At 44.6% G+C, this 24,856-nt stretch overlaps 1 protein-coding gene across 12 annotated transcripts in view; it reads left to right on the forward strand.

Annotated features, from left to right (window-relative positions):
- Positions 1 to 24,856, forward strand: part of PPP1R12B (protein phosphatase 1 regulatory subunit 12B) — a 131,577-nt gene that overhangs the window by 39,241 nt on the left and 67,480 nt on the right. For all 12 annotated transcript variants that reach the window (XR_014856576.1, XM_085082816.1, XM_085082826.1 and 9 more), the window contains exons 4-12: positions 1,315 to 1,474; positions 4,146 to 4,290; positions 6,607 to 6,681; positions 9,131 to 9,210; positions 9,775 to 9,914; positions 14,824 to 14,933; positions 18,028 to 18,225; positions 18,996 to 19,078; positions 21,175 to 21,300. Coding sequence is in view for 11 of the 12 variants with exons in the window: in XM_085082816.1 (XP_084938942.1) it covers positions 1,315 to 1,474; positions 4,146 to 4,290; positions 6,607 to 6,681; positions 9,131 to 9,210; positions 9,775 to 9,914; positions 14,824 to 14,933; positions 18,028 to 18,225; positions 18,996 to 19,078; positions 21,175 to 21,300 (1,117 nt within the window). In the remaining variant the exon portion in view is untranslated. The remainder of the gene's footprint in view (positions 1 to 1,314; positions 1,475 to 4,145; positions 4,291 to 6,606; positions 6,682 to 9,130; positions 9,211 to 9,774; positions 9,915 to 14,823; positions 14,934 to 18,027; positions 18,226 to 18,995; positions 19,079 to 21,174; positions 21,301 to 24,856) is intronic.

A 24,856-nucleotide genomic window follows, 5' to 3' on the forward strand; every position in this document is an offset into this window, starting at 1 on the left:
GGCTGTGAGCAGATGCCTGCTGCAGACTGGAACAACAGCTCAAGTGTGTACAATTCCCCTCCCAGCCTCAAGCCACCGTGCCTCCAGGAATTCCTGAGCCAAATGGGCTTTCTGTCTGCTCATGAATGCCCCGTGGCTTTCTATTTCCTGAGCTCATGCAGCCCTACCTTGGGAACTCCAGCATGTTCAGCATTGTGTGTAATAGCTACAAACTTGTCTAGTTCTTGGTATGAAGCCAGTTTATTTCTGATCTTTGCAACATCCTGCAGCAGCAGGTCTCACAGCTCAGACTCTCAGTTGTTTTCCTTGGTTCTGTTTTAAACCTAATGCCCCATAATTTAATTGGCAATCATGTCATTCTTATACTCAAAGTACTAATCCATAGGGACATTTGCTCTTTAGCACCCTTCTTGATTTTTGAGATTTGTCATCTTCTTGCTTTGATTTTTAAGTGAGTTAGAGAGTTCTACCCTGATTAACCTTGTTTGGATTGGTATCAATACTTGTGATTGATTTATTGCACTTCCATGATCTCATTACTGTGAAAACTCCTCTTAGAAAAACAAGTCAAAGTTGGTTTTGCCTCTCGTTGGTTTAATAGCAGTTAACACAGTCTGTCAACCAGACACACCTCCCCCTCCACCTCATCCCCCTCCCTCTCCACGTCTCCACCTGCCCGTAAGCAGTCACTTAAGCCATGAGAGTAGGTTTCTTCTGGCCTTCTCTTATCAAAATGATTTCAAATCGTATTTTGTCAGAATCTGGGGATTTGCTGCTCAGTGGAATAACTCAGCACTTCTCTCAGCATGCCTGTCAGGAACGCCTCTGGAGCAGTGCAGATCCCTGTGTGTCACATGCAGAGTATCCTGACTTTAGAGCACAGAGCTGGGGTCACCCTGCTCTTGCAGAAGACATCAGAGGATCAAGTCCTCAGACCTTTCCTGTAGATTATACCCTCACTACAGTCAATTCAGTCAGTTAAACTGATGTTCATGACTTTGTTGTTTCAGTCTGGGACACAGTCTGTGTAGAATTCAATCCTTCTACCCTTAATGCACAGCTGAGTTTGTAGTTAATTGGGCTGGGTTGCAACCACTGGCCCAGTTTTCAGATTTTTTAACTCAGTTTTTGAAGTCTCTGTCAATGACACAGGAGCTCTCCCAGATCGTAGAAGAGGCTTTTACTACTTGTTTTGTGGAAGATCAGAAATAGTTTTCTAATATTTTATAGCAAATGAAATATAGGGTAAATTTAACAAGTACTTAAGAGCTTTCATCTCTTGTTCATTTCTTCTTCTGTGCTTCATCCCCTTAGGAGTAGACCTAGACCTGTCAAGGAAAGAAGAGGAGCAGCAAATGCTCCAGGATGCCCGGCAGTGGCTGAACAGTGGGAGAATTGAGGATATAAAGCAGCCCCGGACAGGAGCCACAGCTCTTCATGTTGCTGCAGCCAAGGGCTATTCTGAAGTCATGAGGTAGGAGCTCCTCCCAAGGCTGATGTGTGGAATTAAGGCTGAAGAAGACATCTTGCTTTACATTGAGAGAAATTTGTTCCCTACTGAGATTTTCAGGCTGCTGTTTCTCAAAAGGCTCTGTGGTTTTAAGTGTCCAACCACAGTGGTTCACCCAGAAATACACAGGGACTGGAGGATTCCCTTTCATACCTCCAGGCCTTTTTGAAGTAATGAAGGCTTTTCAGAGTGAGGCATAAATTAGGAGATCTCTAATTTTTCTAATTACAAGGTCTAATTTTTACTCTTAAATAGTTTTAGGACTAGCAAGCTAAACAGTATTAGGGGATAAAAGTATAATTTTGGCATACAAAGTGACAACACACACTGCATGAGAGTCACAAACACCCACAAAGTTTACATGACCAGTCTGGTAGGAAAATGCAGTGTCCACCTTTGTCTCACTGTTCTCTGCCCCTTCATGCTACTGCTGCTGCAGTGACAGAGGGATTCCAGCACCTGACAGCTCTGCTGCCCTGCCACAACGAGAATATTATGAACATAAACTTGCCCAATGTAGGGTATCCTGGTAAAAAACATTAGTATTTTTACAGGTAATGTCAAATTAAGGTTTCCAACAGTAAAGCTTTCTTCTCTGCTCTTTATGTGTGGGTGAAGCTGTCCATAAACATAGAGATCATTGAATGCCAGGCTGGTTTGGGTTGGGAGGAACCTTAAAGCTGATCTTGTCCCACCTCCTCCCAGGGGCAGGGACACCTTCCACTATCCCAGGTTGCTCCAAGCCCCATCCATCCTGGCCTTGAACACTTCCAGAGATGGGGCAGCCACAGCATCTCTGGGCAACCTGTGCCAGGGCCTCCCTACCCTCATAGGGAAGAATTTTTACCTCATATCTAGTCTAAGCCCTCTGTCCATGTAATTCCATTCCCCCTTGTCTTGTTACTACATGGTCTTGTAAATAGTCTCTTTACAAGGTTACTCTATTGCCTACATTAAAATCCATTCTGGATTTCAGTGTTCATCTGTCTTAATCCCAGTTTTCATAATTTTAAGTGACATGACTTGATGTGTAAGAGCTGCTTCATATCGAGCTCAAGCAGTTTTATTGTACTCTGTGTTTCTGATTTGTATTCAGTCATTAGAGCTTATAATTGAGTGACGAGCTGCCTGTGCCTGTACCATGCCCAAGAACAGGAATCTAACACAGCTCATGTGAATAGAAATGTAATATCTCTCAATTTGAGGTGTTGGTCCCGTGGCCAGTCAGGGGAGGGTTATGTATCCAGTGCTCCTTGATGAAGTTCAGTGTTTGCAGGGTGACTGAGTTCTGGACAGCCTCTCCTTGGCATTAATTGTGGTAATGATAAACACATCTCAAAGCAGGCTGACATTGTTTCACTCTGCTGTATGTGATGGTCATGCTTAAGTTCAAATCCAGAGCTTTAGTGACTTAAACCAAAGGGGCTGACAGCCAGGAGCCAGCTAACTCTAAACGAGACATGGAATTTGTCTGTGACCTTGAGTCTCTTAGCAGCTTTGTTCCTCCCTTCTGCCAGCTGGAAAATCAACAGAAACTCAGCACCTAATTTACAATTTCTTTCACAGAGAAGCCCACAGCTGCTCTGCTGTGACTGTGTTTTATTTAGCACAGTAGCACATCGGTGTAAAGCTGCAGGAGTTTCCAAGCCGTGTTGGGGTCGTGCTGGATTTCCCTTACGCTGTGCAAAGGTGGCTCTGGATGGTGGAATTTCCCACAATGGCAGTTTTCAGGAGCAGTTTTACTAGACTCACAGAATTCCCCTGGGATGTTCCTCAGTATTTAAGCAACTTGGATAACAGTTTTGATACAGGAACTGCTCGGTGCTGTCACCTGATTGCAGCCACACCAGTGTGCACATGGCTCTGGAGCTCCAGACTGCCCCTGACTCTCTTGTGTTTGTTTTAGTGTTAAATATTCGAGCTCCAGGTGCCATGAAATACCACTGTTCTGCTCTGATGGAGAAGGGAGGGTGGAAGAGACACAGCAGTGAGAGTGAGGAAAGGAGTTCCCAGGCAGGTTCACTCATGGAAGATTTGCTTGAAAATGCATTTGGGGTTGTTTAATCCAAATGAGGGTTGTTTAGTGTAAAAATTTCACCTCTGTCAATCACAGTAGTGTCACTGGTGCTTCCCTGGCAGTCCTGCTGGTCTCCTTGTTGACCACCCCACTGTGGCCTTGTGCACTCGGAGAACCAAGCTCGAGCTCCAGGTCCCAAATACCTCTCCTGGCAGGTGCTGTGCTTGGCTCCCTGGCACAGGGATGGCACTTGCAGGGATGCTGTTTGTGTGCTCAGTGCCTGAGCAAGTCCAGGCTCTCTCCTCCACTGGAGTTCAGACTGGGTCACCAATGCCAGATGAGAAATCAAGGTGTTCTCCCAATTCAGGACATGCTGAAAGGGAACATTATCAGTTTGACAAGTTCCAGCAGGTTTTACAGGAAAGTCACTTTTCGTTCATTGCCCTTTCCAGTACAGTTTGGAGCACATCAAGTGGAATGTTGCTTGGGTTAATAAACAAATCCAGAAGTTCCTGGCTGATGGGGAGCTAGGCTGCCCACCTGTGTCTAACGGGGGAACTCTGCTCTGTCAGGAAGTCATTTCTGATGAGCAGAGATCAATCCTGCTGCTTTCCTCAGGCTCCTGATCCAGGCTGGCTTTAATTTGAACGTCCAGGACAATGATGGCTGGACTCCACTCCATGCTGCTGCTCACTGGGGAGTAAAGGAAGCATGTTCTATCCTGGCTGAGGCTCTGTGTGACATGGACATCAGGAACAAGCTGGTCAGTACACAACTAATACAGGGTATTCTATAGCCAGATTAATATTGACTATCGCCTGCTGCATGATCTTGGAATCATAGAATCCCAGACTCGTTTGGGTTTGGAGGAACCTTAAAGCTCATTTCATTCCACCCCCTGCCATGGACAGGTACACCTTCCACTGGAACTGTCCAGCCTGGCCTTGGGCACTTCCAGGGAGCCAGGGGCAACTACAGCTTCTCTGGGCACCCTGTGCCAGGGCCTCCCCACCCTCACAGGGAACAATTCCTTCCCAACTTCCCGTCTATCCCTGCCCTCTGGCAGTTGGAAGCCATTTCCCCTTGTCCTGTCCCTCCAGGCTCTTGTCCAAAGTCCCTCTTCAGCTCTCTTGAAACCACTTTGGGTACTGGAAGGGTCTTTAAGGTGTCCCTAGAGCCTTCTCTTCTCCAGACTGATCATCCCCAGCTCACTCAGCCTGGGTCCACAGCAGAGGGGCTCCAGCCCTGTGGTCAATTCAGTGGTCTCCTCTGGATTCTTTCCAGCAGGTCTGTCCTGAGTTGGGAGCTCCAGACCTGGACACAGAGCTCCAAGTGGGGTCTCCATAAGAGTTCCAACACTGTGATCCAACATCATGACAAAGTCGCAGCAATTCTCCTGGCCTGTGCACTGGAGCATTTAAAAACATGAGAAAATGAAGAATCTCGACTGGCAGAAGGCAGAAAAGATTTCAAATATTATGGGAAATATGACCTGAATAAACTTTAGGACTGAGGTTGTAAGAAAGAATAGGGGCTGATCTGTGCCATCCTGACTTAGTGTAATCCTGACAAATTAAACAGCAGCAAGCAGTCTTGGAGTGCAAAGTAATATACTAATATTAAGGTATAAGGCACTGAAAACAAGTGAACCCATGAGAAACTGGTAGCCTTAAATCCTCCCTGTTCTATGTATTGGTAATAAAAAGGGAAATGGAAGATTTGTGAGACATGGGTGAAGAAAAATAAAATGGAAGATAAGGAGAAGAACCATTCCTCTTCCATTCTAATAGTTGCAGGTTTTTCCTTGAAGAGCACTTGGATTTTCAAGAGCTTTTCTAGGGCTGTTCTTGGTGTTCCCATCCCTGCTGGGATGTCCATGCTGGTCTGTGAGCTGCTTCCCACTGGAGCAGGGTCAGGTGTGCTGTGGCAGCCTCTCAGGGAAGATTGGAGGTTGGATGTGCTTGGAGGAGAGCACCAGGGGATGAAGGCAGGAGGATGTGATAAGGGAGAGCCCTATGTGTTCGAGTGCATCTAGCTGTGCTGGAAATTGCCAGAACACAAATGTCTTCATGATGAGACCTTCCAGCCTGGTGAGCTCTTTGGCACCCAAAATATGGGGAATCTTTTATTTCTAAATGCCATCAGGTGCTTCTCCAAAGAGTTCAGGATGTGTGTGGGGTCTTGTCTCATGCCATACTTGAAACAGCCACAGTTGTATTTGCTGCATTGCCTGCTCCTTCTACTCCAGAATGGTGTCCTTGCTGGGTCAGATGGACAAGGTTGCCCTTTTTTTTTGATCTGTAGCCATTTGATTTCATGATGTGTTGTTAATAAAATGGCTTTTAGAGCTTTAGTTATGGTGAAAATGTAACCAATTTCTTGGTTTGTGCCCTAGAGTAGTTTTTCTGATTTGTTTTAGTTTGTAAATGCCCATGGATGTGGAAATGGATCCCAAAGTTTTTGGCTGGCTGGCAGCCTTTCAGAACATTTAAATACATGGTGATAAAGTAACACAGAATCAGGAATATCCTGAGGTGGAAAGGACCCACAAGGATCATCAGTCCAACCCCTGGCCCTGCACAGACACCCCAACAATCCCACCCTGGGTCTCAGAGCATTGTCCAAACACTCCTGAAGCTCTGGCAGCCTTGGGGCCATGACCATTCCCTGGGCAGTCTGTTCAGTGCCCAGCACCCTCTGGGGGAAGAACCTTTCCCTGGTATCCAACAAAAGAAGAGGTTGATCACATTCCCTCCAGTACAAGAGTGTTCTTTTTAAAAACCTGGAAACTCAAACATAATCTGGCTGTTGAATTTAAGCAGCAGCAGCCAGGGAACTGCACTGGCCTGGTAAGAGTTGCTCACTGAACATGAACATGATCTTTGAGGTCTTTTCCAGCCAAAGTGATTCTGTGATTCCATGATCACTGTCACATGGGTTTCCCTGCTCTGGAGTGAAACAGTGTCACGCATCATTTGGGGAGGGAGGATGTGGAGCATATTCACTGGTAAATAGAACGTTTTGGAATATTACCACTGTGCCATCTCAGACATCCTCTTGTGTTCTCTCATTGCACCAGGGCCAGACGCCCTTCGATGTGGCTGATGAAGGACTCGTGGAGCATTTAGAAATGCTGCAGAAGAAACAGACTGTGGTGAGTTTCTGGACATCATTTTCACCTCTCCAGTTACCTTTCACACATAGATGTTCTCCAAGACATATGGTGCCAACACATGCAAGAAGCTGAGGCCCTGCTATTTTCTTTCATTATTCATTTGCATTCTTTAATCACAGCAATATTTTTAATATCTAGAAATCTAGATAACTGGATGACTACAGCAAGGAGTTCAGTAGTGTGCTGGCATTCAGAATTATGGCAACTGATAAGGAATGTATGTTCATCTTTGGACTTGTTATTATCCTGCAGTTGCTTTGTTGGCTGGCAGGCTTTCTAGCATCAAACTGCTCTGTTCCTATTGAGTGATTAGCCTGTCGCTGTTGAGCAGCTAGCAGAGTAAGGAAGTCAGTTCTCAGTGGCAAGAAGGAAAAGGCCTTTATTGTTTTGATTTCATCATATATATAGTTTTCAAAAGTCACCCAGATTGGTCAATCAAAAACCTCCCCCTAGGCCTGATTGGCCAGGTCTGCACCGTCCAAGTCTTGGGACACTGTTTTTAATAACATCCAAACCTTATCTTTATTTATAAAACACAAAAGGATTTCTCATGGGAAAGACCTGTGCTAGCCACATTAGCCAAGTCAGCTTTGTGTTTGCATCCAAGGAAATACACTGTCAGTGTTGAGAAAGAGATCTGTTACCATGTCTGCCTTTCTTACAATAGGGAGGCTTTGGATTGATGAAGAAGAAATTACAAACTTCAGGGAATTGTAGACTGAAAAAATGGGTGGTGTCAAACCATACTAAGTTGCCATTTCATAGTGCAGTGGAGGTACTGAAAGGGATTATAAGCCAAAGGTTGTCATAAAAAAAGGAAAGCAAAAATATGTCTTGTTCAAAGTAAAGGCAGTTGTCAAGCCAGAAAGTTGGTTTTGGATTGACTTTTTCCTATTTCATCTGGTCTGCTCAATTGTCTCATTGGGGTGCTTCCAAAAAACAAGCTAACCTTCTTTCAAAAAGAATTAAAAATCTGTAAGTATCACTTAAAACATTGGGTTCAGAAACAGACAGAATGGGAACACTGCCGATAAACTCCAGGAAAGGATTTTCAGGAACTGACAATGTGGGTGGTTAGAACTCCAGCTCTGATCACAACACAGCTGCTGCCATCCTCAAATAGCAGCCTTAGCATTCACAGGAACTTCTTAAAAATTAATCAGCTTCTCCCTAAATGAGGTGTTGATAAATACTATCAGGGTTGTATTGTGGATTCCCCTTCTCTCTCACTACCCAGGATTTTGCAGATAACTGCACTTCTTAAAGGAAAATAAAAAGAAAAACAAGAATTTTTTGGGTGACTGCTCACCCATTTTTAGGGCTGGTTTGCAGGGGCTACAACCCCCCTGTTCTCTATATTGGAGCACTGTATAAAGGCCTTCTCCATTTATTCAGTCAGTGGTGGGCAAAAGAATCCAGATTTTATCACACTTCCTTTTTTTTTTTTGTGGATATGATTTTTTTAATGGAAATGCCAATTTATCATGTGTTTATCATGTGCCATTTTTATTACGTAAAAATAGAAAACTTATATTTGTTAAGGTTAAACAGGCAGTTCCATGACATTATTTCACTTTCAAAATGGCTCTCAAATCAGATATTTTTTTCAGTCTAAAGCTTGATGCAGAACACTGTGCCACCCTTGCTAGAAGATTTGCTACCATTATGAGAAAGCAGAGGGGATTTTTGTTTGCTGGAAGCAATTTTGGGTACTGTTTTGTCCACTGATGGTGGTAAAATTAATATTACTGCTCTCTGGACAAAATCTTTCCATTTCTGTGTGATCCCAGGTATTCCTGTGCGATGACTTCATGCATTTGAGAGATTGAAGAAGTGGCCCATCCTCACAGGAGTTCCCTGGTTGTCTGTACAGGGCAGACTTGAATGCTTTCCTCTGAGAGCAAGTAAATGATAGCTACAAAGGCAGCAATTTTTTAGGTGAATCTAGCCTGACTTCATGGGCACACACACAGACCTCCAGCAGAATCCCAGAATGGTCTGGGCTGGAAGGAACCTTAAAGCTCATCCTGTTCCACCCCCCGCCATGGGCAGGGACACCTTCCACTATTCCAGGTTGCTCCAAGCCCCATCCAGCCTGGCCTTGGACACTTCCAGAGATGGGAGAGCCCATGACCTCTCTGGGCAGCCTTCAGGGTTTGTCCCTGATCTCAGCAGGGGCAGATGAAGGTTTTATTAAGTGGCATTCCAAGGACATGCTGGATGCTGTGCCCTGTCAGAGCTGCAGTCCAATGCTCACAGTGCTGTTGCAGATGTGTTGCTGTTCAAGTGGCTTCTCACACAAATCCACAGTGGTTTGGTCTAACGAGGCTGGGCTGACCTTGTGCTGTGGTGCTGCCTGGGTTGTGCTGACAGGGCTCATTAACATCTCTTCTCATTCTGTCTTCCATCTTCCTGGACTTTTTGACAGCTGCGAAGTGAGAAGGAGACGAGGAATAAGCTGATTGAAGCTGACATGAATGGGAAGCCTCAAAACAGACTCTTCACCAAGTAAGTCTCTCCCTCTTACTTGAAAAGAAACTGCCCAGAGAGTAATGGGAGAGCAGCTTCATCTGTCACAGCCAGCTGGCCTCAGCTGAGTCAAAAACAATTCACTGCTGTTCATTACATGGGGTTCTTTTTTTAAAATCTCAGCACTCTCAAATACAAATTTAGTTGTTTCTTAACATACTCAGTGAGTGGTGGAACAAGGGGTTGGGCTGGTGTTTGGTTCTCCAGCTCCTGCTCTGGCTGAGGATCAGTCGGAGCTTTGGGCTGAGAACTGCACTTTTTCATTGCACAGAGCCATACAGCCAGCTGCTGAATTGTGTGGCACTAAGAAAGGAGAGATCACATTTTTGTGGATGGAAAAATGCTTGCAGGATTAGAAAATGTGAGACTGGCAGTGGAATCTGTGGCAAATGGGCCATGATGAAAGTGCTGGAGTGTTCAGACTGTAGATGGGTTTTGCCCTTTGCTTGTTCTGTATGTAGTAAATCATGTCTGTATGTTCCTGAGAAATACAACTCAGATAACTTGCTTGCCTAGTAGTCCTTAAAATTTCCTGTTTTGCAGCAAAGAGAAGATTCTCTATGAGGAAGACACATTGAAGTCCATGGAAATTGAGGAAGAGAACAAGGACTCAAGTAGTTCTAGTTCTGAAGAGGAAGAAGCTGAAGATGAAGTTTCAGAATCGGATGCTGAAAAGGAGTCAGGTAAGACTTAGTACAGTCTTGGGTTTAATAACTAACCTAGCTACTATTATTATTATTATTGTTATTACATAATTAGTTGTTAAGGATGTCCTGAAAGTTTTACTTCCAGTGTATATGTACAGTATTCAGAGAAACCTGGAGCTACTTTGCTAAAAACACTGATCCAAATGCTGACTCTCAGGTCAGCATAATTATTTAAAAAAAATTAAAAAATCAATCCTTCGGATCCTATTGTAATTCCTACTTCCGGTCACACATATTGAAGATAACACATTGTCCATAGCTTGTTCTTCAACAGAGGTTTCTTTCTTGTTGGCCCAGTTCAAGAAGAATCCTTCAGGTGCTGCAGGATGGTAGGAAAGGAAGTGAAGGTGTAGGAAGGCAATAGCCTGTTGTGTTTGGATCAGTCTAAAACGAAGGGCTGAAGCTGTTCACAGTGATTATAGCAGTGAGGAACTTCTATTTTCCAGGCTGTGATGAACAGTGATTGCAAAAGGTAGTGGAAATTAAGGGTTAAGTACACAGAGTCACAGTAGCATTTACCTTATAGTATATTTCTGGCATCTTACTCCAATTCCTTTTCCATAATTTCTGTGGCTTTCTTAATTAGTTTTAAAAGTGTTTATGTACAGCACAGAAAGTTTAAATACAGATACCTAATTTTATAGTAAGCCAAGACTTACTTGTACTTAATATTCTGCAAACACATATGAATCTTGGACTATGATGTGTTTTATGGTTAAACTACTTTTATTATCAACTTACTTGGTCTGTATCCAATATACTGAGAAATAGATCTTGAGGAGAGTTGTAGTTTAAAGTTTTGTTGTGCTTCTGTGCCAGTGAAATTGTCACCTGTGTTAGGGTTGTATCAGTTAGTGCTGATGAGATGGGTAAGAGGTGTAGGAGATCCTGGCTGGGCTCCACAGAGCTACTGCTGCACCAGCTGAATGGACGTGGCAGTAACGCCGGGAAATTATCTTGGGCATTTAAATCAAGCAAGACTAGTAGAGATGCCAGTGGTAGAGATATGCAGTACAAGTCAAATATATTTGCTCCATAAATCAAATCATTTTTCCTGATTATATACGTATTTATATAAATAGAAATTATACTGGTGTAGCTGGGTGCCAATCCTTGTAATCCTTGTAAACATGGTAGTAGTTTGACCAAAACAACTCAAATATTTGCATATCTGTAAGACCTGGAGCTGTGTGGGATTTAACTGAGTCGGGTACATCCTAAGATCTTTCAGCAAGGAAAGCTCTACAACACTCAGCCTTAAATTTTGTGTAATGCCAGAACAGGTCTTTTTATTGCGTTAATTCACTGAGCAAAGCACATTATAGGAGTCTATGTCAAACCACTAAAGCTAATAGAAATGGGAGACAACAAGCATTCAGGTAATGATTAAGCTTCAGGGTTTGTTAACTGTGCTCTCCTTTCCTGGAAAGATTATTGGATCCTTGAAGAAATTTCCATCACAATTGAACCCCCACCTTGTAAACTTCTGAAATCTCTGATAAAATGAGTGTGGACTTGCCCAGCTGGATGGAGACACAGCTGTCACTTATTGCATATGTGAGTGGGGGACACATCTTTGGAACTCTTTTAAAAACAAGATTCTATAAGGTAACAGCATCAGCCCACATTATAGGAGGACTCCAAAGAGAAGTAGGATTTTTCATTTTGGTAATGAAAATGATAAATGTCACTGATTTCAAAGATAGACAATGGTATTCCCGGGCCGATCCCCCAGCGTGGGCAGCAGGGATTGTGCCCCTATGTGCCGCTCAGGTGAGACCCCCACCTGCAGAACTGCCCCAGCCCTGGGGTTCCAGCACAGGAAGGATGTGGAGCTGCTGGAGAGAGTCCAGAGGAGGCACCAGGATGATCAGAGGGTTGGAGCAGCTCTGCTGTGAGGGAAGGCTGGGAGAGTTGGGATTTTTCAGCCTGGAGAAGAGAAGCTTCAGAGTGACCTCATTGTGGCCTTGCAGGGCCTGAAGGGAGCCTGCAAGGAAGATGAAGAGAGACTATTTACGAGGGCCTGGAGTGACAGGACAAGGGGGAATGGCTTCAAACTGATAGAGAGTAGGTTTAGATGGGATATTGGGAAAAAATTCCTCCCTGTGAGGGTGGGGAGGCCCTGGCACAGGTTGCCCAGAGACGCTGTGGCTGCCTCATGACTGGAAGTGTCCGAGGCCAGGTTGGATGAGGTTTGGAGGAACCTGGGATAGTGGAAGGTGTCCCTGCCCATGGGAGGAGGTGGAACAGGAGCTTTAAGGTCCCTTTGAACCCAAACCAGTCTGAGATTCTGTAGTTCTGTGTTTATCTGCTCAACATTTTATATGCTTGGATGGTACAGGAGGCATGGGTATGAAAACATGCAAATTATTCCCTTATTCCTCTTCATTTTCTTTATTATTCCTATACCTGTATCATTCTGAGCAGTGCTTCTGAGCAGATCATGACTGTTTTTCTAAAGTGTTCTAAGTCCAGATGGGGAAAAAAAAAGTTTTCTGAGTGATCTTTTTAAACCTAAAAATTCCAACCCCTTTGGCAGCTGAGCATAAAGCAGGATATGTAGAAGCTGGCAGTGTAACACGCAAGTTTATTTTGAGGTGTGTTTTGAAGAGTCTCAGGTTGCAATTTTTTGAATTTGCAGACTGTGGAAGGAAGAAAATGGATGAAGGAAGCAGGGTAGATTGATGGAAGGTTTCAGAGTAGTATGTTTCTTACAATCTGTAAGAAATTTGTGATCTTCAAACAGATCTTATCTGTGCTGGGAACTATTACAATATGTAATTATTGGGAATTAAAGCAGGCCAGGGAAGCTTTTAGTGTTGCTTTGTTTAAAAACCAATCAATCAAAAATCCTAATCCAAAAATCCTTACGAAAAAGGAATTAGAAACCTACATTTTTACTCTTACCAAATTTGTTTTGAGGAGATTGAACTAATTTTCACCAATTTCTCTTGTCTGGAATTCATAATGTTTATTGCTGAAATTTTGGTAAAATAAAATGTGGGATCCTGCCTGAAGCCAGTGCTGCCTGTGGCTGTGCCATCCCTCATGCTGCTGGCACAGAGTGCCTCAGCCTGTCCCTCTTCTGCCATCAACTGCTTCCAGTCACATTGCTCACAGTTAGTCCTTCCCAACCTGTCATTACCACTTTAAGCCTGTGCTCTTCTAATTAGGCTTGACCTTAAACACTGACCTGTGTGCTGTAAACTTCCAGATCAAGCTGGAGAGCTGCTGCAGCCTCCTCTTCCTGCAGTGCCCTGTGTTTTCCTGGCCTCAGTTGCAGCAATCAGCAAATGGCAGCACATCATTCCTTGTCCATGGGCATTTCCATGGCCTTGGATGCCAAATATGCCAGGCTAGGCCTGCAAGGAGAAATGGGGGATCTACTGCCCCTTCCCCTGGGTTGTGTGAAAGTGCACCCGAGGATTTGGCTACTGAACTGAAATCTGCTGCTTCACAGAGAGGGAAAAGTGGCTGAGAATCCATTTTCATGCAGACCCAAGGGAACACCTGGAGTTCTGTCAGGGGAGGTTTAGATTGGATGTCAGGAAAAGGTTCTTCCCCCAGAGGGTGTTGGGCGCTGAACAGGCTCCCCAGGGAATGGGCACAGCCCCAAGGCTGCCAGAGCTCCAGGAGTGTTTGGACAATGTTCTGAGACCCAGGGTGGGATTGTTGGGGTGTCTGTGCAGCACCAAGAGTTGAACTGGATGATCCCTGTGGGTCTCTTTCAACTCAGGAGATTCCATGATTCCGTCTTTGTCTCTTTAGTTCAGACTCTGTCAGTCCTGCTAACTTCCTATTATTTTTAAATGTTTCTCTTGGCTTGCTCTTTTCTGTTTTCTGTGTACTTTGAATCCTTTTTCTTGTAGGACTGAGAACATTTGTTACAGAAGGATTGATCTTCATGCGTCAAGGTGCCATCCTCCCAAATGCTCCATCTCAAACTGCTCCAGATATGTAACAGCAGATATTTATTCCCTGCGCATACATTATTTGCTAGGACTGTTTGGGTGCTTATGCTTAAAATTATTTTTTCCAAGCCATGACTGTGTGAGCACTCATAGCTATAAGGAAAACTTTGGCTGGTTGGTGAAGGTACATCATTTCTCAGGCATGTTCCATGCCCCTGGGTTTATGGTGAGTAGTCTGTCTCCAGCCTGTGGTCTCCTGTCAAGTGAGCCTATTACCTGAGTCACACTTTCTGCTTACTCTTCCCCTGGTAATGTCTGGATGTTCTTCTATCAAGCACATGCACAGATACAACAAATAAATGTGATACTGGACAGCTGCACTTGTCTAACAAGCAGGGAGCCAGCTGTGAGCTCGGACAAGAATTGCTTAGCTTGCTTGGAGCCCAAGTAAGGGCTTTTGTTGGGCAGCAGTCCTGGCTTCCTGTAGAAAAATGGATTTTACTGCAGAAGACCAGAAATTCTGCCCAGCAGCACAAGCAACTGCAGAGAACCATACAGTGACACCCAGCACTGGGCACTCAGGGCCGTGGGCTGTCACACTCGTGCTACAGGAACGTCACATGCTCCTTTCATCTCAAAATTTATCAGGGAAGAAATTCCCAGATAGGAAACAAAATTGTGAAAAACAAAAAACCTGTGTGTCCTCCTTACGGTGCTTTCTGCAAAGATTTTGCTTGTCTGTGAGGATGAAGTTCAAAAGCTTTGCCTGGCAAATGTATCCACCCAGTTCTTTAGGAACTTATAGTTTTTCCTTGCAGAAAGCCCAGCTCAGTCTTGGCACTGACATCTCTGTGATCCACAGCAACTGAGGTCACATAGCACTGAACTGGAGTGCAGAGCACACTCTGTGTAAAGAGGGGCCTTGGAAGTGCAATACTGAAACATTTGGTTTCTCTTCTTGTTTAAAATTGTAGAGAGAAAGGAAGAGCCCTTTGCCAACCACTCCAGCCGTGAATCCAGGCCCAGCATCACTGAGCAAATGCCACCACCCGAGCCCAACTCCTTCACTGCATCTGCCAGAAGAGTAAGTGAATTTGGAATCAGTGGGGACTCCAGCAGTGCTCAGAAGCAGGTGTTACTGGGAGATGGATGCTCTGAAACTAATTTTCAGAGGAGTTTAAAATTTGAATTTAGAAAAGCCTGGTAGTGTGAAATTCTGATAAAGATATGTGTCAACAGTAGTGTAGGGCTGCCCCCAAGGAAGGTGTTGGTAGAATATAGTTCCTCTTGAATCTCTGACCTTCCGAAGCAAGCTATGAAGAAATGCAGCCTACAGCACACACTCTGTGTGCTGTCAGTTCCGAGGGGAGCTGGTGCCATGTCTTCCCAGCAGATCTGTCACCTCAGCTGATTCCTGCTCGTGTATCAGTGGTGAGTTCAGCACCATCATCACCAAAGTGCCTCTGACTTGCCAAAGCCAGTTGAGTCAGTGGTGTGATGTTACAGCCCAGCAAGCACAGGGTAGTTTGCACATGGCTGGCCAGCTGGGCTGTAAAAGCTTTGAAATGTGACGTGATCACTGAAATCTTATGTGAATCCTCCAGCTCACAGGTCGCTCAGCTAGATGGCACCAGGGGACGCCACTCTGCCCAGGACTCATGTCCTGTGCTTCTGCTTTCTTTTTGCACCAGGCTATGGAGAAAACAGCACAGATGCCTGGCCCAGGGCTGAAGCACTCGGTGCATGTCAGAGGGAAATGTTGCTTGCTTAGTCACAATCTTTTATTTTTTGCATGCAACTGAGTTTAACCAAGATCAAATGGAACGAAGCTCCTCTGGGTGTTGTTCAGCTCAGGCTGGCTTAGCAGGGGTGCTGTTAGAGGTAGAGGAATACTGGGAAGTGTGAGCACTTCAGTTAAGCTTTTCCCAGCTGCAGAGGTTTGGGCTTGCTCCGTTGTGCTGTTTAACTCAGAATAAGGGTGTTAGGGGTGTAAAAGCTGGCCTGTGAGCAGAGCAGTTATTGATTTGACCTCAGTCACTTAAGATCAGCTTCTTTACCTTCTCTCACCTGTTTGATTTTTCTGTAATTCTCTTTGCCAGACTGGGCTTTAGATTGTGTTGCCCTCTATTAGGAAAGTTATAAGTATGTGGTGTTCCTGTGTTGTTCAGAATTTACAGATGGCAGCTCTTGCCATGGTTTTGAGCTTTCTCTGAGGAAAGTATCAAAACTACATGAAAATGTTAGAGCTGTGTAGCTCAGTAGACTGGAAGTGCTGGAAATGGTGGAGTGCAGATTAACTCTTTGCAACTGCATTGAAATTACCTGAGCTGAAAACATTGCTCAAATACTGCAGGGATAATTTTAGCCTGGCAGTCTTCAGACAGTGAGTCTGAGGGCAGAGCTCCCCAGTAGCTCCATTTATTCTGAATTGTGTCAGATGGTTTGTGTCAAGTAGAATATGATATAATAATGCTTAGATCAGCTTTGATCAAAAACCTTGTCGTCCCAGTGTCCTGCCCCTGACAGTGACTATCAGAAGATACTAGAGAACACAGAATCTTGCAGAAATTCTCTCCCACCTTCCAGCAGTTGGCATTTCAGAGACTTGCTAAACCTAGTGTATTTTTTGTCTTCAGTAGCCCCTGTTGCACATTTCCTCTGTGAATTTATGCAGTCACTTTTTGATTGGGATCCTCTAATGTCCAATAGCAAAGAGTCGTTCAGCTTAGTTAAAAACCCTACAAAAGTCCCTGTCCCATTAATCTACCACATGCTGGGTTTGTTTGCAGCTCCTCATTCCTTTATGGGAAGGTACAGGAATAATTGTTCCTTATTAACCCTTCTGTGTGCCACTGAGGGTTTCTTGTACCTTGGTCATATCTCAGCCTGCAGACTCCTAATATACTGAATATCTCCTCGTGCAAAATCTCTCTTGCTCTACTTGTCCTTGTTGCCTTTCTTGGAATCTCTTCCCTTGTCAACTGCTGCTGAGCCCTGGAGCTGAGCTGTGCATGGTACCAAAAGTGTGATTGTACTCTGCAGTAACACAGAGCTACAGTGGTGGTGTGTTTTGTATTCTGTACTTTTTCAATAATTCCTAATAATTTGTTTGCTTTATTTCCTGTACAACTTTGTGTTTAGCCCTGTACAAGTATCTCTTGTGATGCTCAGGTCCATTCTTGAATGACAGTGGGCAGCCTTTTGTAAGACTTGATAACTGTAGCTAAAGTCGTACATTGAAGCAGTTGTACGTCGAAGCAGTTGTGTATTTAAGGAGTAATATATGCAGGTCAGAAGTGCCTCATGTAACAAAAAGCACAAAGGCCTGTTCTGTAGTATGCACAGTTACCTGCCCATGGAAGGGGGCTCTGCAAGGCTGAAGTCCAACGTCCTGCTCGAAGCAGGATTAAGCTCATGTCATGTTGCTTGGATCTACCTGAGCTCAGCTGAGTATTAAAAGGTCTCTGAGAGTGGGGATGCTCCACTCCCTTACTCCCTGTCCCAGTGCAGCTTCGCTCCTTCCAGGAGTTATGTCCCCATGTCAGCTGGAATTTCCTGTGTGGAAACTTGTCTCCTTTCACTGTAGACTGTGGAGAAGTCTGGTTCCATGTTCTCTGTAAACCCACCCTCAAGTAACAGAGCAACTGAATCCTATCTTTGCCTTCTCTTTTCCACGCTAAACAATCCAGGTTTCCTCAGTCTCTCCCTTCACAGTGTTGTTGGCTACAGCTCCCCGATGATCTCAATGGCTGCTCCTGGACTGCACTGGTGTGAGGGGTTTATTTGCAGGTAGTTCCATAAGACCTGAGTACTTGTTTTTGGTTTTCTGCCTTTACTGAATAATTCTCCCTTCCTAAATGGGTGATAATAAAAGCTTAATTGTTCCTTATATTCTTTCCTCAAAGCTGGAGGAGGGCATTGTGTAGGCAAAGAGCTGCACAGTGACACAATATTCTTCTCATCCTCTGTCCTTGGGGATGAGGCACTACAGCAGTTTGCATCCCTGTGAGTTCACCTTGAGCTCTGTCCTGTAATTAAGGTGAAGCAGGAAATAAAAGTCACTCTATCTTACAAGTGTAGCCCAGCAAAAACTGGGGCTTTTTGAAACACTTTCTGAGCTTAGAGTGTGCCTTGCAGCGCTCTTCCTTTTCCCAGATGTCCCTGTTTCTCCTTTACAGTTCAGTTGGCTCAGCAAGTCAGATGAGCAGAAGGATGAATCACCTTCGTCGTGGCGGCTGGGGCTGAGGAAGACTGGCAGCCACAACATGTTGAGTGAAGTCGCTGCCACTCGTGAGGCACAGAGGGATAAAACTGCTTCTATCTATCGCTCCTCATCCAGCCCTCGGATATCTGCACTGTTAGACAACAAGGAAAAGGTTTGGCTTTCAGCAAGGATGTTTTAGTGCATCCCACTTTACCCTACAGGTGTAAAATCCTTTCTGTTTGAGTGAGTGCTGGGATTTATATCCATAGCAACTGTGGGTCTCTTTCATTCTTCCTTTCTTTTTCTTTTGAAAAATATTTCCCTCCTATCAGTTGTTTCTCCAGAACTGAAGTTTGGTGCCCCTTTGGCCACCAATTCCTGCTCAGTTTTGACTGGGCTGCCTCTGAACAGGGGCTTTCAGTCTGGCACAGCCTGTTCTTTCACAGAAATTGTCCAATCCAGACAGTAGCACATACCTGCAGTGGAGATTGTCCTTTCCCGTTGTTTGTGTGGATTCCTCCTGTATCCACCAGCTACAGACTGTGAATCCCACCACATGTATATGTGTAACTGTGACTTCTCTGCCCACGGGTAGATGTCTCATCCCTGGAGGTGTTCAAGGCCACATTGGGTGGAGCTCCGGTCTAGTGGACTAGGCAACCTCTAAAGGTGCCTTCCAACCCAAACCATTCTCTGATTCTGTGATTTACAAGTCATTCTCTGAGTTAGAACATGCTTTTATTCACTACCATGCTCTTCAGGAAATCCCTTTCAGAACTGATACTTTTATGCTGTGGTATGTGTTGCCCAAGCAAATGCCTTAAACCAGCTGATAGGAGAATGCTTTCTTGGTTGAAGAAAATTGAACATGAATTTAGTTGCTACTGAACATGTTGGAAGGGTAAGAGATGTGCAGCTGAAGTTCCTCTTTTGCTTCACCAGGACAGAGACAACAAGAGCTATCTTGCCACCATAGTCCCCAGAAGACTGAGCAGTACAAGTGATATAGAAGAAAAAGAAAACAGGTGAGACTGGCTGAAGTTAATGCTCAGCTTCCATCATGTCAATAGGACCTCTGGAATATAATTTTTCTGTAGTCATGCTTTGTATTTTTAGCAGTATCAAGTACATAGGAATTCACAAAATCAGGATCCAGCTCTGTTGATAAAAGTTCTGATACATTGGTTTTCGTTTAGGTGAACAGGGCAGCAGACTGGATCCTCCACCCGTGTACTCACACAGACACAGGCTCCATCCAAGCAACCAGATTTATGGATCCATGTTCCTTTTATACGCAAGTGCCTCATTTTGTAGCTGACACCTGCACTCGTCACTTGCTCAGCAGTCACCTTCAGTCCCTTTGTTCACACCTCTGTCACTTGCAACTCACTTGAGCTCATGAGCTCTCCCATGTAGGAACTGTTTCCTTGCAGGGCTGTTTTTACAGTCTGTGTGTGTAGGTGCCACTGGACCGAACCATGGTGCAAATGGGTTATATATCCGAGAGTTCCAGAGGTATTTGAGGAGCTGATCTCTGTACAAACAACTTCTTCAGGGGCCTTCCAGTGCCTAAAGGGACTCAAAGGAGTTGTGGAGGGACTTTGGGTAAGGACCTGAAGTGGCAGGACAAGGGGCAATGGCTTCCAACTGCCAGAGGACAGGGTTAGATGGGATATTGGAAAGAAATTCTTCCCTGTGAGGGTGGGGAGGCCCTGACACAGGTGCCCAGAGAAACTGTGGCTGCCCCTGGATCCCTGGAAATGTTCAAGGCCAGGCTGGACAGGGCTTGGAGCAACCTGGGATAATGGAAAGTGTCCCTGCCCATGGCAGGGTGTGGGACAAGATGAGTTTTAAGGACCCTTCCCATCCTGGCCATTCTGTGATTCAGTTTGTGCTAGGAGTAAAATTTGACCTTAGCCTCATTTCCAACTACTTCCCCAAGAGAGGAGGAAAGGCACATGCAAAGCAGTGGCTGTGAACTGTAATTGTTGGGCAGGAGGCATGGCAAATGACACCCTGAGAGAATTTCAGCACAGCTTGAGATTCTTTGCTGATATTTTGCTGGAACCTCCCTGCTGTGTTCTTGCTCACTCTCAGGCAGTCTCTGAGATCCAGAGTTTTGCAGACAATTTGTGTCTGTTGATCAGCTCGAGCAGGTTTGGCAGAGGCTGCTATTGAGTGGCACATCCAGCTGGGTGCTGACAATTGTCCTTTGCTGGGTGGAGTGGGGACTGACTGAGAACTGGCCTTCAGGAGCAGGTGGTGCCCAGGCATACTGTGTAGTACAGATTTTTTCCAATATTCTTTCCTTTCAAAACATCTGAATTTTCCTTCCCAGAACCCACAGGTGCCTGAGAGGGCATCAGTGTGGGCATGACAGCTGGAAATGAGAAATAATTGCAGGCTGATGGGGGAATGGATTAGTGCTGCATTATAAGCTGCAGGTCCTGTGCAGGGCCATAAATGAGTGGGATACACTGCCAGAGTGTGCATTAGCATTAGGGAAAGAGCCCTGATTTCAGATAACCAGGATAAATAGGACTAGGAATTTCTTGATAACTTGTCAAGTGGCTTTAGATACTGTAAATATTTTGTTTGTTGTTTCTACTTCATGATTTTGCGGTAGACCTAGCAGTGCTGGGTTAATTGTTGGACTACATGATCTTAGAGGGTTTTTCCAAGCTAATGATTCTATTAAAGGATTTGCTGTGCTGAATTGCTTTTGTCTTTGCCTGTATACCTCGAAGAATAAAAGCTTCCGTGCAGTTCTAGTATCTGCCCATTGATACATTGTTGCTTGATACAAGACAGGAGGAAGAATATTAAATGACACTATTTAATATATTGAATTATTTTTATGAACAATCTGAATTTCATTTGCAAGTTTTCTGCCTAAAAAAGATCTTCTTTATGCAAAACATTACATCATCTGTGTTCTGAAGTGAGCTGGCAAGAGCAGGAGCTGATGTTAAGGCCAGAGCAGGTGTTTCTCTGAGCTGTGTCACCTGAACAATGGAGCATGTAGGTGTAAGGGAAGGATTTGTTTATTGGAATTATAAAGGAGCCAAAAGCAGACTCCAGAGGTTTTTCTAAGCAAAGGCTGTGCTCTGTCCTGCTTTAGAGAATCTGCTGTGAACCTGGTCCGGAGTGGCTCCTACACCCGGCAGCCCTGGAGGGACGAGCCAAAGGGAAATGAAGCTCCCCACTCTGGGGCACCCACTACCTATGTCTCTACCTACTTGAAAAGGTATGTCCAGTTCTGTCTTACATGGGTTCCTGGGCAGTCAGAACTACTCTTTACATGCCTCCCAGACCTCAGCCTCCTGCTTGCTGCATCCTGCATCTTGTAACTGGCCTTGGAACCCTCTTCTGCTGAGAGCAGGAAAGAAAAGTTCAAATTTTCTGACATTTCTCATGCTAAATAGTGTTTTTAAAGGCTATCATTTTTATTAATTTGCAAATTGCTGGACTGAATTTAAATACTCTTGTTTCCATAACTCAGATGCAATCTTTTCTCTGTTTAATGCTGGTGTTATGGTTAGAGAATTAAACTAAAATTGATCATAAAAACAGATTATTGTAATAAGAGTCTGAAAGCATTGTTCAGATAGCTTTTGGTGAGTAAATTGTAGCTCATGTCTAATTTTGGTTTATATTAGTCCATGTTTATGGCCTTTTCAGAAAGTGGCAGTGATCTCATGCATGATGTACAGCACTTGCCAAGGAGTGAAACTGATGCTTCCACTGTTGTCTTGTGGCAGTAAGGAAACAGTTTGTGCACAGTGTGTGCGAAGTTGTAGAGGCTGTTTGTTGGTAAAGGAACCAGGCAAGGCAGGAAGGCAATTCCAGGCAGAACTCCTGTAACTGCATTCTCCTGGACCCCGTGGGAGGCAGAGCCTCAGTGTGCTTGAGGTAGCAGCTAACAGCTCTCTCTGAGCTGAAGGAATGCCCTGCTCTGGTGAGGCAAATAGTGCATTGCTGGTTTTTCATCTCAGCCGTGAGCAGAAGGATCAGCAGTGCCAGCACCTCACCTTTATTTCAGCTGATTCTAGAGACCATCAAAACAGCCTGTAATAACCATGTCAGACTGCAAAGTCATTGTGTTTCTGCTAAGAAAAACAGAAATAGTTCAAGGTTTTTTATTGAGTTTCATCAAGTTCTAGACCCTGGACTAAATAACTGTCCTGAAGATGGAACAATTTCCTGAGTTACTTGAGAAGAGGCAATTTGTTGCACTGCTTACACTGTAGAGGGAAGTGGTGCTCGAGGATGTGTGTGGCCAGTCGCTGAGTACGTACAGATCCATTGCCACAAAAGGTGAAGCAGCCCCTTCAAGCAGAAGCCTTCTGCTCTGCTGATCCATTCCAGTGACTTCACAGCTATCCTGGGACGTGATGACAGCCCAGCCTCCATAGCTTGTCTCTCTCCAAAGCCAGTCTGACAAGCTGCAGCTGATTACATTGGAAAACTTTTGCCCCTTGCAGCTGGCACATCTTTGCTGCTCTCTGCTCTGAGGGACAGCTCAGTCACCCCCAGGCAATCTTACAAAGATTGCTGGTTTATCCCAGCTAATCCTGCTCCAGATTTAGTGTTACACTCACACAATTGTACTGTATTTCCTTGGTTGAACTGCACAGAGAGTGGGGAAGGTTTGGGCTGCAGTGGGATGTCACTGGGTTCTTGTCACAAAGGCTGAATTCTGGCCTTTCATAAGAGAGTGGCTGGCTCACAAGTAGGTACAGAGAACAGCTTTGCCAGGTAGGAGTAAATGTGTTTTAAAGGAGAGATTAATGAGTTTGCATTTCATATACAAATAGTAAAGCCATGATCAATCAGACCTTTATCCCATATAGTTTTTTGTGGGAGAGCACAGAGAAATTGAATGCAGTTATACTGAACCTCTGATTTCTCCAGCCTTGTGCATCCCTATCCTAAGATGAGTAAGGAAACCTGGTTGCCTGTTAGACATAAGCATTTTTTCATTTCCAAGTATTAGCAAAACTCTGAACATAACTCCAAAAGGTAAAAGCTTCTTCTTAGAGAGGAAGAATTCAAGAGAATATGACATGTTTGGATGTCACTGAGGGGATGACTCTGTACGTCTGCAGCTCTCCTTGGCCTCAGCATTTGACTATAATCTCCATAAAGGTCACAGGCTGGTTTGGGTTGGATGGGACCTTAAATCTCATCTCATTCCACCCCCTGCCATGGGCAGGGACACCTTCCACTGTCCCAGGTTGCTCCAAACTTGGACCAGCCTGGCTTTGGACACTGCCAGGAATCCAGGGGCAGCCGCAGCTTCTCTGGGCACTCTGTGCCAGGGCCTAGCCACTCTCACAGCCGAGAATTCCTTCCCACTATCCCATCTAACCCTAGTTAAGTTCTTTTAATGTTTTATATGACCCCCCCCCCTCCAAACATAGAATGGACAACAGCAGCAGATCATCTTGAGATGTGGGAAAAGGCTGTGTTTCGTGTAGGCTTTTTTTAGGTGGTGTTTTTGTTTTTTCTTTTATTTTTGTTTGCTTGGGGGTTTTTTGTTTGTTGTTTTGATTTTGGTTTGTTTGGGGGTTTTTTGTAAAAGGAAACAAAATAACTTGCAGCAATGTTACAAGTGTTCTTCAGCTTCAGTTGAAGCAGATATTGAAGCTCACTCTGTCATGGTACTGGCACTTGTCTTGCTTTCTCTGTGTGTACCACTGGCCCAGAAATGCACAGAATGCTGCTCTGACATCCTGGTGTCCATTGTAGTGCATACTGGCCTTAATAAAGCCAGGTCACTTCACCTGTATATGAAAGGATATGGTGGAAAACTGACATAGCAGGTTAGATTAGTTCAACATCCTGCCTTTGACTTCAGCCAGAAGTGCTGCCTTCCAGGACGGGCTCACACACCAGAATTAAATCCTTCAGCCACGCAGTTTCTCCTTCATTTCACATTTATGCAAATTCCTCCTTGCTGGTTCTGGTCACATCAAAGCTATTGCAGTGAGCCAGGACAACAGTCCCTGCAGCCCAGACTCTGCTCCTGACAGCAGTTGGTTTGTGGAGGAGCAGTTGCAAAAGTCAGAATAACTTCAGAACAGTCTTCCACCTCCCACACTCTCCTTGCTTCCAGCAATCAGGAATTTAGGAGCCAGGAGTTATATTTAACCATTGTTCTTAATAGCCACCACTGTGGCCAACTTCCATACGCAAATCCTGGTTTGATTTCTGCAATACCCCAGGGCAGTGTGTTTAAAAAAAATAGTTATGTGCTTTGTGCAAACCTTTTTTATTAGCAAATGTGGAAGCTTTTTGAAAGTGTGAACGTTCTTAAGTTAAAGTTAATGCCTTTGCTGTTCTCAGATGTATTTCTTTTTATTGCTTTGAAATGTTGCTTTACATTTCATTGCTCATTCCCTGATGGCTCTGTTGTGGTGATAATGTTAGAGAATGAGGAGCAGTGTGTCAGTGCCTTTTTTTATTTCTAATGTTGAATTCTTCAGCATAAATTCATAATCCTCCCTTTCACAGACTCCTATGGACACAGCTGTTAATTAACGGGATTTCCTGGCTAACCTTTACATTGCAATTTTCTGGTCCTGTTCAGATCAAACATGAGCAATGGAATAAATCCTTGGAGTGCTCCTCACGCTGTGCAATGCCACCCATGCAGGGGAAGAGGCTGGGAGGTGGATTCCTGCAGAGGTGGCAGTGCCTTGGCCCCCTTGGGAGCAGGGATGTGTTCCTGGTGCCCCAGCACCGTGTTTCTGTGTGTGTCAGAGCTGGCACAACACCATTGTTGTGCCCTCTTCCTCCAT

The sequence above is a fragment of the Lichenostomus cassidix genome, chromosome 26 (assembly GCF_008360975.1).
Source record: "Lichenostomus cassidix isolate B80296 chromosome 26, HeHo_3.0, whole genome shotgun sequence".
Lineage (NCBI taxonomy): Eukaryota > Metazoa > Chordata > Aves > Passeriformes > Meliphagidae > Lichenostomus > Lichenostomus cassidix.